The sequence below is a fragment of the Callithrix jacchus genome, chromosome 17 (genome assembly GCF_049354715.1).
Source record: "Callithrix jacchus isolate 240 chromosome 17, calJac240_pri, whole genome shotgun sequence".
In the NCBI taxonomy this organism is placed as follows: Eukaryota; Metazoa; Chordata; class Mammalia; order Primates; family Cebidae; genus Callithrix; species Callithrix jacchus.
The window spans coordinates 49033523-49046702 of NC_133518.1; the positions used below are offsets into that span (position 1 = coordinate 49033523).

Sequence of the window (13180 nt, forward strand, 5' to 3'; positions counted from 1 at the left end):
AGCCTGGCAGGGCTGTGGTACCCCATTCAGAAGGCAGAGCTGATGAGGGCAGAGGTGAAGAGGATGTCCATCAGCACTTAAGCTACACTGCAGGACTGCTTGGGAGGGACCCAGCTACAGGGCTTTGTAAGGCAGAATCTGGGCTAACCACTGAAGGCAGTAGCAGCAGTATTAAAAAATCACAAGGCTTTTGGGGCCAGCTCTTCTGCAGACTCAGAGTTTCCCTTTCCTCCTCATCTTCTCTCCTGCCAGTCTGCCTCTCTCTTGCTGGCTGCCAAGAGCCTGAGCTCTCTAACTGGAGGACGGGTTGTGCAAAGGCTTGATGCTCCAGTGGGTCAAATGCAATTTTGTAACTGTCACTCTGAAAAGCCATTGTGTATAAGGGCAGCTAAAAGTCTTGGCTAAAATGAGGTTTGAGGATGGATGCTGTTTACTCATAGCCTTGCCCAGCTCTCATATGAATTTTTTCCCAGCTGAATAAATATCTAAAGAATTCTAGGCTGCTCTTGGATTGAGATGGAGTGATAATTGTGGTCATGAATGGTTAGACCCTATTTGATCCACACAGCCTGAGAAGGGGCAATGGAGAGGGGCTTCCTGAGTCCAAGGATAGCCAGCAAGAGTGGAGGACCTACCTGCTGCAGACGATGGAGATGGCCACCAAGGACACAACGAACACGACCCCAGCTGCTGCTGAGCCAGCAATCAGGGGCAGCTGCTCCCTCAGCTCTGACTTGTAATCATCTAGGTGAGAAAGAGGCATTAGAATCCTCCCCATAGGCCCTTTGCATACAGCTGATGCTCAGTGCATGATACCAAAGACATAATCTAAACACACACACACACACACACACACACACACACACACACACACACACGTACAGGATGGTTCCAATGTGTCAGAGCTATAAGTCCAACCAAAACAAAGAGCAATTTTTAAGTTATAAGTAAACAAAAACAACCCAAAACAAAGAACAATGAAAATAAAGCAGCCATGACAGAATCTCAGAACTAAGCTGATGACATTTGTTTCTGAAGCAGAGATGACTCCCAATCTATATCCCCTCAATTGGATGGTCTCTCAAAGGACTGTCAGCCATGTTGAGGATAATCAAATGAAAGGGATTTATCTAAATGAAAACCACTGCTGAAATGTCTTCTAAAGCATGAAGTTGTGAAATGCCACGCAGTCAACAGATTCATTGAGCAGATATTTAAAGAGTATCTGCAGTCAGCCAGCACCACCCCAGGCACTGTGGAGGATGAAGAAATGCCTGAGAAATGAATGGCCCAGCACTCTTAAGTTCCTACTCAAGAAGAAAGTGATCAAGGCTTCTGCCAAATGTTAAAACCATGCTGAATTATGCCGTGGAATGGGAAGCTTCTGGGTCATAGAGGCAGACGGAGCTCATCTAAACCCTGGTGTTGCCATGTGTAAGCTTTGTGATACTGGACACATGATTTAGTCTTTCTGACCCTCAGACTTCTCTGTTGAAAAAAATCAAATCACATGAAGCACATTTCACCATGTCTGCCCTATCATGGGTGTCCTAAATATGAAATCTCTTTTCTTTAATCTATACAAATCATATGGCCCAGCTGGCTAGTATTATTATTGTCCTGGTGTCAAAGAACTATTATCTAACATTAAAGACCTAGGCATAGTCAAGGTATTTATGTTGATTACAATTAGGGTTGCCAGCTACAGCAAATACAAATGCAGGACTGCCAATCACATTTGAATTTCTGGTAAATAACGAATTAGGTTTTAGTATACGTATGGCTCAAAAATTCCATGGGAGATTCTTACACTAAGACATTATTTTTGTTTGTCTGAAATTCAAATTTAACTGTTCATCTTATATTTTATCTAGCAACCTTGATGACAATACCTTTTTTTTTTTGACAGTCTTGCTCTATCGCCCAGGCTGGAGTGCAGTGGCACAATCTCAGCTCACTGCAAACTCTGCCTCTCAGGTTCAAGTGATTCTTCTGCCACAGCCTCCTGAGTAGCTGGGATTACAGGCGTGTGCCACCACACCTGGGTAATTTTTATATTTTTGGTAGTGATGAGGTTTCACCATGTTGGCCAGGCTGGTCTTGAACTCCTGACCTCAAGTGATCTACCTGCCTCAGCCTCCCAAAGTGCTGGGATTACAGGTGTGAGTCACCATGCCTGGGTAGCAATACTTCTTCAAGTGAGGTTCCCCATGAGCTATCAGAATTACCTGAGCCTGACTATTAAACATGACTATTTCTGACCCCTCTTCAGATCTACTGAATCAGAACCTCTGGGTGAAGAGCAGGGTATCTGCTCTTTGATAGTTGAACTATCCTTCAGCCATGTGGGCGGAGAAAGATTTCTAAGAACAAGGATGTTGGTTCTTGATGCCTCCCACTCTCTAGAGTTTTAAAGACGGAAGGTAAATTTTCAGTTGCCCTCAGCTGAGAGCTTTCTGTAATATATGTGTTTAAAACATAAATTTGGCAATAAAAAATATACAGGGAACCACAATGAAGCATTCTTAACAATGTCTTTATAAATTAAAAACTTCATAATGTAATATGAAACTTGAACAATTTTTTAAAAATTAGGCAGCTAAATCAAAGATCAGAACGGTGTAGCTAAGAGCAGCCCAGGACTATAGTGCGTCTGCCCTATATGGAGGTCACCAGCCCAGAGTGTGGCTACTGACTCTGGGTGGGGTTCCACAGGTCCTCCTGCCCCAGTGAGCCTATCATCGATCCGCCTTCTGACTACCTTCATTCTGCAGACAGGCCCGCTGCCCCAATGAACATAATTACTACCCATGTGTGAACCTCAGTCGTTAAGATAAATACTCCCAAATTTGGCCACTTACCAGACTCTCTTATATCCAGCCCCTCTAGGGTTTGCAAAACTTAACTGCCAAGTGTAAAAGAAATAGCCTTCTTGGGAGAAATTTTTTACTTCTTGATTTGTCTAGTAGAATTGCCAAGAGACCAGCACTCAGAGCATTTTGAGTTTTGGGCTTTTAATCCTGTGTTGCTGCTGATGTCAGAGTGCATATAAATCTAGACAGTAAGTGAGGTGCAAAGAGGGGGACAGAGTCCTTAAGGAAAAAGAAGACAGTCTGTGTTCCTTTAATTCCACCAGCATTATTAATCTGAATGAACTGGCTCACTTCTTACCCTATTTCACCATCCTCAAAATATGGCAGAAAGTCCACCTCAAATAAACTCAAAATAGGTCGCAAACTCCAATCTTACAGGGGCCACGCAGTTCACATTAAAGCATCCAGGTTAGAAACACTGGGAAGTGGTGGGCACCATATGGACACAGCTGCCTCTCAGCTTTAAGGCAAGGTCCTCACTCCAGAGTGTCCACCAGCATTGGCTTCTCGTACAATTTTTTCACAAGAACATCGACATCCCGATTTGTATTTAAAAAAACTACCTGATTTCAAATGTCTCTAATTAATTTCAAAATTGTTTAAAAAGATGCAATGTGCATCAAGATAAAATCTCAAGCCCTATCAAACACCCAGTCTAACACCATTGGCCTAATATAAAATGCTATGTAAGGACAGACTGTTTTATGTATTATTATGTATTTAATTAACAAAGGAAAAATGAAAAGCTTTCAATTTGGGGAGACAGAAATAGACTGACATTTGGAATACTCTCAGGAAACAGCTCATCAGTGAATAATAAGTATAGATATATAGGTACGTAGGCAGATTCACAAGTGAGTACATAAACTCCTGTCAATGGCTAGTTAAGAGAGAGAGTAGTAGGCACAGTCAGATAGATACACTAGAGAACAATGCTGAGGCTACTGGGAAATCAGATTTTTCAGAACTATTGAGAGGGGTAGTCTCAGAGGACTGGGGCAGATAGTTATTACAGAGAACTAATAAAACCCAAAGGTAGAGGTATATTTATGGTGGTAGACTTTCTGGCCTTGAGGACATCTTGGCTGTACTATCTGGAGACATCTGAGCAGGACATACTGGGGGTCACATGTGAAGTTGCTTCAAATTTCTGAGATCCCAGGTGCATGAGACTGCCACATCCAACATTTTGCCTTTCCCTTTCCTCCCTGAAGACCTCGGCTCATGAAACTGGGCCATGAGCTGAGCTTTCAGACAACAATCATGGAGGAGTGAAGTGGGCATGAGGGCGAAGCAGAGGCATCCAGACTTGGGTACAGAGGCAAGAGGGCACACAGGCCCCACAAGACAGCTATGAGTCTCATTGATGAAATGCAAGATTACACATGGCAAGAGACCTTCAAAGGCAAATCCAGTCAGACATTGGGAGAGAAATGAACCAGACTTCAGAAAAATCTACATGGCTCTACTGGGAGGCAAACCATTTGAAGGGAATTCTACTGGAACCCAGTTGGAGATTGGCATTTTGGCTAGTGCAGCATCTTTGGGGCTACTTCTTTTCCCACACTGCCTGTCTCGGATTCTGCCACTGCCCTCTTCCACCCTTACCATCTGTCAGAGTCTGGAAGCACATCTTGCCGCTGAACTTGCCGTAGCCAGCAACGGTGCGGGCGCGCACCTGTACCACATACACCATGCCAGGCCGCAGCCCATCAATCCTTGCTGTGTTGGTCTGACTCCTGGCCATGGAGGAGTTGAATTCATTGTGTTCCTGAAAGAAAGTAAGGGAAAGGGTCACCATCCCATTCCTAAAGGCTACACCCCCAACCCACTCTACCCTGGAGTACTCAGACCCCATCCATTCTTGGTCCTGCAGATCTGCTAGAAGTTGTCATCAGCCCCAGGCCATCCCTCTGGATGAGGACAAGAAGTCTGATCTGGGTCAAGGGAATGCAGGGTCAGGTCTAGACTATGAGGTGGCCATGCCCTGAAGAAAGAGGCCTGGGGAAACGGCTGAGTGCTCAGGGACTGGCAAGGAGGCTTATAGTCATTCTCTAGTCCTACTCCCCCAGGGTTCACAGGTGAAATAACATAGCACATCCAGCTTTGCAAAACCCCTCAAGGCTCTGACCTCAGCAGAAGCAAACTAGGCAACTACCCATCTGCCCCCTGCCTGCCTCTCTTTTCTTGCTTCTGCTGAGTTGTCCTGTTTTCTCTCCTGACTCAGGATCTCCCCAGCTACTTCCCAAACTGGCTGTTCTGCATCACCACCCTTCAGTTCCTCCAAGTGCTCAGGCAAAAAGGCTTTGTGTCCACTCTGCTGAAGAGGTAGAGGCCATTCTGGACTTCCCTCCACACCTGCTTTTGCCCTCAACTCGCACTGTGTCTGGATGCGCATCTCCCAGCTACTTCCCACCAGCATTCAGAGTGGGCGTGTCCCTTCTCCCTGGAGAGCAAGCCCTGCGTTCTCATCCTTAACCGACTCAGAGTCAGCCTCATTCTCCTGTCTGTCACTCTCTCCAGTGCTTTCTGTGCTGACCTCTATGGTCCCTGTCATCTGCACACTTGAGTCCTCTGATGTGCAGAGAGTTGCTTCTGGTTTTCAGAAGCATGACCTTTTGCCCACCATGAGTGGCCTTAAAAGGTCACTTATTGAACATGTGATTTGTGCATGGACTTTTGCAGCCTTCTATCTTTCCTGATGCTCCTCATTAACCCCACCCAATGCCACACTTCTTTTATTAAAAGGTCTCTGATCTTCCCAAAAACTAACATTACACAAAGGCAAAACTCTTAAATATAAATTTACAAGTCCTTCATAATGAAGTCAATACCAATCTCTCACATTCCTTTAAACCCAGGGACCACACCTTGGCCAGCAGGCATTTGCTTAGCTGTTTTCTCTGTCTAAAATGTCTCTTTCCAGGGCTCCTCTACTCCCTCCAGATTGCTTAAGCCTATGTTTCCCAAGGCCTCCTCTCTAGGAAGGCCTCTCTCGCCACTCTGGGATAAAGACTGTCTGCACCACTGTCATTCTGAACCGTACCTCACCCCAACACCTTCTTATATACACATGAACTTGTAGTGCGGCCTCCAATCCTTTTCACACGAGTGTATCTTTTCTCTGCAGAGATTCTGAGTTATGTGCAAGTATGCATGAACAGAAGCTTAGAGCCTGGGCCTGCCTTTGCCAGCACAATGAATTCTAGAGAAAAATGGGGATATTTAGTGAAAATGAAGAGCTTAGATCACTAGGAGGGAGGCGCCCAACCCCTTGTGCAGATCTGGGGTACTGTGATGAGTTCTAGGCACAACATGCTTTACAAATGTGGGGAAATTGCAAACTATATCCTCAGTAAATGACAGAAGAAACAGGTAGTTGAGCTAGGATACAGTACAGTGATAAGAAATTCCCATTGTTTAAAATACATAAAGAACATATTTTATGTAAATAAATGTAAAGAATATAGCACAGTGATAAGAAATCTCCATTGTTTAAAATGCATAAAAGCCTACCTTGCAAAGTTAAAGATGACCTGATGTGTATTTAATCACTCATTCATTCATTTGGCCAGACAGTACGTTTATGACACACTACTCTCTCTGGGTGCTATACATGGGCTGTAGGTACAAAGACCCGGTCCCTTTCCTCTGGGGACTTATCATCTTGTGGGTGGACTGGTAAATAAACAGAAGATTACAGGAGTATTGACTGCGTGACTGGGCAGAGAGCAGTTCAGGGGATTGTGGGGGCACAGCAGGGGACCATCCAGCCCAGACTTGGGAGGAGACACAGAGAGACTCCGGAAAGGGTGACCTGAGTTGAGTCACAAAAGATGAAATAAATTAGCCACATGGATGAATGTGGAGAGTGAGAACAGAATTAAACATGCAAAAACAAGGCCTACAGGAGTTCAGGAGACTGCAAGTAATTGGCATATCTGAAGTGTGGGTGGCATAGAAATGGCCATAAATGATTCAGAAGCAGTTGTGAGGGACCACAGGTCTCAGGTCAGCTCAAACACACAGTTGAAACTTACAAAGAAACCCATTCTCACTCTAATGAAGGGGATGTCTATTGGGCCCTGGAAGAGACTGCCTGCAGAGGAACTGCCCACCCACTATTTGATCTATTTAAACAGGAGATTCTCCCCACCTCCAATCAGGGATTCAGAAGAAAGACAACTGCTTTTTCACTATAGGAGGGATGTCATCTAGAACTTCGATCATTTGTTTTGACACACCGAAGATCTGAGATCTGAAACTATAATAATTACCAAGTCACCTTGCAAATAAGAATAAAATTCCATTGCTACAAAATCCAAGCAGCTGCCTGAATTCTCTGGTTTTACTAGAATCTGCTGAAATCAGGCACTGGTTGATAAATGCGAGGCACCGACTGGATAGCTGTTATTGAAAAACTGTTTTAATACATCATTGGTATTTGGATTGTGAGGAGCAAACATTACTCTATAATCACTTTATAGTCCAAACATTCTTGAAAAAGTTCATTGATTAAAATGAATATTAGTTCTCGTTCCCCACAAAATCATTAATCAATTTCAGGCAAATCAGTAAGAGCCATGAACAAAGTTGCTTTTTTTTTTTAAATTGATTGCTTATGACTGATTATTAGTATGTAGGAGACAGAGGATGGAGGATAGAGGATGCAGCTGTTGAGGGCAGAGACCATGTCTCCCTCATTTCTCCTTCCCCACCCCAACATGCAGCACACTGCTCGTACCACCTGGGCACTCAACAACTCAATGCTAAATGAATGAATAAACAGCACATTTCGGTCCAGTTATTCGAACCAATCGATTGAGCACAAGATACTGCCAAGGTCTGAAAGAGTCTCTATGAGAAAATGGTCCTAAAATTTGAAAGGTAAGAATTCTCAAGGTCTAAACCAGCCAGTCCTAGCCTATATAGTTATTATGAAGAGCGAGTAGCCATAAACACTTAATCATTAAGACAGCTGAGAGCAGATGTAGATGCTCCGCCCATGGTTTGCCTACAAGCACTGACACCAGGAGTGAAAAGTGCTACACGACAGTAAACAAGAGAGAATGATGAATGGAAACATATTAAAATGGGGAAGGAGATGAACATGGGAAAGGCACTGGGAGTGTCATCAGCTCGATGGCATCTGAGCTCTCTATTAACGAACTGGTGGAGGAAGCAAATGCTGCATCATTCTATTCTCAGAGTGAAACTGAAAGGGGTCCTAAGTGCAAACCCAGGGTTATGTGGAGCAGGAGACCCATGGAGGGTTTTCAGGGGTTGCAAAACTGCCCTTGTGGGCCAGCTACCTTTTGTGATAATGTTCCATTGGAACCCAGCCAGGCCCATCGATTTGCATATTACCTATGGTTACTTTCGTGCTACAAAAGCAGAGTTGACTATAATAGTTGGAGCAAAAACCGCATGGCCCATAAGGCTAAATTATTTACTATCTGATTCTTTATAAGAAAAGCTTCCTGACTCTTGCTTTAGATGAAGGGGCTGGGACTTCCCTTCAGGGAGAGGAGATGGCATAAGATGAAGAAATAATGGGGTTTGCTTCTTTGGACCAAATCCAGAACATCTACTGGGCTGGTCTTGTGTTTACATCTTCTAAAGACCAGGATTCCAAGACCACATGGAGCAGGTAGGCAGATCATTCTTTCTGCAAGTATTTGGATTTATTATTTGTTTCTTTTTTTTTTTTTTTTTGAGACGGAGTTTTGCTCTTGTTACCTAGGCTGGAGTGCAATGGCATGATCTCGGCTCACCGCAACCTCCGCCTCCTGGGTTCAGGCAATTCTCCTGCCTCAGCCTCCTGAGTAGCTGGGATTACAGGCACATGCCACCATGCCCAGCTAATTTTTTGTATATTTAGTAGAGGCAGGGTTTGACCATGTTGACCAGGATGCTCTCGATCTCTTGACCTCGTGATCCACCCGCCTCGGCCTCCCAAAGTGCTGGGATTTATTATTAAGATACAATCTCTTATTTTGGGAGCCACACTAATTTTGAGATCCCAGCATCGGGGTGCTTGCATCCACTCTCCCATCAAATTCAGAAGTTTCCACCACTGAAGTATAATAAAAATGCGTTAAGTTCTGGTTCTGTGACTCCCTAGCTATGACCTGTGTTGTTATGGGTAAGTCATTTAACATTTCTATGACTTAGCTCTATCATCTATAAATTGGTTATATATGTTTTCAAGTATTTACTTATTTTTTCCTTTAAGGATCAGAGCTAATATGTCTGTGTAATCTGGCACATAATAGATACTCAACATATGATAAATTATCATCATTGTTTTAAAAAGCTCTCATGGGCTAGTATCTTTTTCTTTGGTCATATTCGGAATAGTCAAAACAATGTAATGTACTTTATAGTCAAGAGCTTCATAAGTGAAGGAGTGTTCCACAGTAACATACCGAATGGTAACGAATGTTTGGGCAAAGAACCTTCTGTGTTCCCAAGGAAAGCATTCGCTCCTCTGGAGTGGGGACAATAATATGCTTCACTGAGGTGTGGAAGCTGCCACAGGCATTGGGCTGCTGTGTATGTGTGTCTGTTAATAATTAGTACAAATTACTAAGGAGCAGGGAGGTAGCCTGAATGGGAGAATAAGCTGCTTTTATTGCGTAAGAAGTTGAGGTTAATTACAGTTTTTAAGGAAAAGCTGTACAGGGAAAGGCAGTAGAAGAGCTTGGGCTGGTTTGGGAGGAAGGAGCTGAGGCACACAGGCGCGAGCCTCGTGGCTTCAGTGCTTGGCCAGTCATTAAGCCCTTAACCCCTGCCCCGGCTGCTCACTGAAGTGACTGCCCTGGGCATGGCAGATGAGGAGGAATATGTGGTCTCCAATATATTCTGTTCCTTCCCAGCACCACCACCTGCCACGGGGCAAAGGACCCAGGCCTGCTTCCCAGCTGTGGGACTCTGGACAAGGTTTTTGTTTTATTAAGCTTTTTGTTTCCCTTTTAAAAATGTCTTTATCCACAGCAATGATACTAACAATTACCACACTGGCGTGTGAGGGGGAGTAGACAGTGTTTATAAAACCCCTGGCACATAACAGGTGCACACTGGGGAAAACATTACTATTTTTCTGAGATGAGGTGTTATTTCAATGGAACTATAAGTTCATGCGTGTGGGAAGGGGAGCTAAGTGGACCCTTGTTAGGTCAACTTTGATGACAGAATGAGACCATGCGGTCACTTAGTCTAAATACTTCCTTCTAAAACATGTTAAAAAGTCAGCATTTACTTCATTCACTGACAAAAAATATCCAGCAAGTAAGAGCCCTAAATCCAAAATGGATCAGATAAAACAGGTACTTATGAATTCAGCTGGTTCAAGTTATTTCCAATTCACTGAATTATCTGAATCAACTCTTTACAAGACCCAATATTCTCTAAGTGAATAGAATGCTGCTTAATCCTCCACCTTGCTTGCGAGTTCGGCTCCAATGGCTGAAGGGCATCCTCCTTACAGACTAGATTGGTGATCCATCTGGACCTCCGCTTTTAGGGAGGTAAATGGCTACCATTCTATAAATGTGAAAACCGTGACCTAGAGTGGTTAAGTAATTGGACCACAGCTCCGTGGCTGGTTAGCTGCACAAGGCACTGGAAACTAGGGCTTCTGCTTCCACAGCAGCCATGTCCCACGACTCAGCACAGCCTCGCTGTTGCAGGCTGTAGGCTCCTGTTTCTGATCCTCTCCTTCTTTCCATGGACCCACTGCAAGACTTCACTCAGGCCCAGGACTTCCATACCATCTACATACTCACAACCCCCAGATGGACATCTTCAACCCGCACCCTCTTTCAAACTCCAGGTGTGCACCTGTTGCTGCCTACCCTACATCTCTTCTTAGGTGTTTTGCAAGCATTGTAGACACTGAGCTAAACTTCTGTTCCTTTCCTCACATCAAATACACTCTACCCATGGTGATCCCCTTATCAGTCAGTGGCAGCTACATCTTCTAGTGGTTTGGGCTAAAACCTTCCCATGCCCGAAATCCAACTTGTTGGAAATCCTGTTGGCTCTGCCTTAAAGCTGACATATCTGAAAATTAACTACATTTCAACAGCCCTCTGCTATTACCCTGATGCAAGCCACCATCATCCTTGTTAATGATTGTAGATCTACCAGGCCCTATTTTCAGTGGAACAGCTTAAGTGATCTGGTCAAAATATAAGTGAGATCTTGTCCCTCCTCTGCTCTTCAACCTGCCGTAGCTCCATATCTCACTCAGTGGAAAAGCTCTAGTCTTTTTTTTTTTTTGAGACAGAGTCTTGCTCTGTCACCCACAATCTAGGCTCACTGTAACCTCTACCTCCTGGATTCAAGTGATTCTCCAGCCTCAGCCTCCCGAGTAGCTGGGATTGCAGGCACCCACCACCACTCCTGGCTAATTTTTGTGTTTTTAGTAGAGTCAGGGTTTCACCATATTGGTCAAGCTGGTCTTGAACTCCTGACCTGATGACCTCCTCTGGCAACCTCTCTCATCTGTCTATTATTTCCCCATTTGCTTGCATCACTCCAGCCATGCTGGTTTCCTTCCTGCTCATTGAATCACCAGTCATGATCCTGCCTCAGGACCTTTGCACAGGCAGTTGCCCTTTCTTCCTCCAGGTGTCTGCTTCACAACAGTCTTACTTTCTTCATGTTTACACGAATCTTACTTTCTCCAAGAGACCTATCTCTACCCGTCTATTTAATTCTGCAACCTGCTCTTCCCCAAGCCTGACCCTCCTGATCCCATTTACCCTATATTTTTTTCCTTTTTCCTCTATGCTGCTCATTTTCTAACATACTATACGATTTGCTAATTTGTTATGTTCACTGTTTACTGTCTGTTTCCCTCTGTTGGAAAGTAAGCTCCTCAAGGGTAGAAATCTTTGTCTGCTTGATCACTAATGTATCCTAGAATACAGTACCCACCAAATAGTTGACAATACTTACTGAACCAATAAGTGAACAAATAGTGTGTTTTTACAAATAATGTGTTGGGTTACCACAGCTCAGCCTGGTAAGAAGAAGGCCAGGGGCCAGCTCTGCCAGGCACCAATTCCCTTTTCTTGGCAGCACATGCCCCACTGTCATCCCCAGCAGCAGCTGCTAAAGAGTAGTCAAGGAAAATAATATATAGATGTTTATTTCTGTTAATTTTTATCTCCTCTCTTAAATGTTCACTTAACATGTTTTTTATTCTCCACAAATATATTAGTGCAGTGGTACGTGCATATAACTTATAAGTAAACTTATTTTGGAGGTGCACAGTTAAACACTTTGAAAAACACTGACCTACCAAACCACACACTCCCCTGAAGGTTCTGGACCCCTGGCAGTTTTGTGGCATCTGCATTAGTATATCAAACATGTGTCTGGAAGAATCAAGCTGGTCCTTCCTAGCCAGTGAACTATCCAGATTGCAAGATGGTGGACTGGAAGTTTCTCTCCTTAGTTGGCACACAATGTGCCTGGGCTTTGAACAAGGCCTTTGCCAGGACAGACCTGGAGAACTCTCCCAGGGACCTTCTGGCTTCTGCCACCAGAATCCTCCCTCCCTCAGGACATCCTCCAGCCTGTCTCCTTTATGCTTTCAGCTAGCAACCATCCATGGAACAGTAGCTGGCCCTGGGTCTTGAAAGTTTGCAGGCAGAGCTGGCTCACCTTCTCATAGTACCGGATCTCATAGTCCAGGATGATGCCATTGGGCTGCTCCGGCTGTGGCCATGACAAGGTGATGCTCCTCATAGTGGCACTGACTTGGTGCATGATGGGAACAGTGGAGGGGGCTGTGGAGAGAGGAAGAAACAGGGTAGCGGAACAGACATTCAATTACAGGGGAAGGGCCGTCTTTCAGAGGTAAATAGGCAGAAAAATGGCATTGGGTATGAACTCTGCCCCTTCTTTACCAATAGCTGAGCTGGATCTGCTGAACTTCCTGTGGGTTCTGTAGAATCAGTGGAGTTTGGATAACAGAGGAGAGACAAGGTAGCAATTTAGGAGAGGGAAGCATGTGTGCACAGGAGCTGGAATGAACATGGGACTGTCAGAGGCAGCAAGGCTTGATCAAAACAAGAAATGATTGGAGGAATCAAAGGAAATGACAGGAGGAAAGGAGGAACACTGTAATGCTTTTGAAAAGAAGGTGTTGAAGAAACCTCAGTCTTGCAGTTGTGGGCTGAGCTATTGCAGAGATGAGAACCTGGGGCAAGAGATGATAATGAGACAGTAGAACCAGTTGGTACAGAATTACTATACAACAGAAAGGAACATTCTAGCAAACATCTCTTTCTGAT

General features: G+C 44.4%; 1 protein-coding gene across 6 annotated transcripts in view; it reads right to left on the minus strand.

The window, feature by feature from the left end:
* The window catches only part of EPHB1 (EPH receptor B1), a 438054-nt gene that overhangs the window by 85532 nt on the left and 339342 nt on the right, over window positions 1-13180 (minus strand). For all 6 annotated transcript variants that reach the window (XM_078354180.1, XM_008983781.5, XM_078354179.1 and 3 more), the window contains 3 exons: window positions 12549-12673; window positions 4482-4644; window positions 636-744 (listed from right to left, as the gene is read on the minus strand). In XM_078354180.1, the coding sequence (XP_078210306.1) occupies window positions 636-744; window positions 4482-4644; window positions 12549-12673 (397 nt within the window). The remainder of the gene's footprint in view (window positions 1-635; window positions 745-4481; window positions 4645-12548; window positions 12674-13180) is intronic.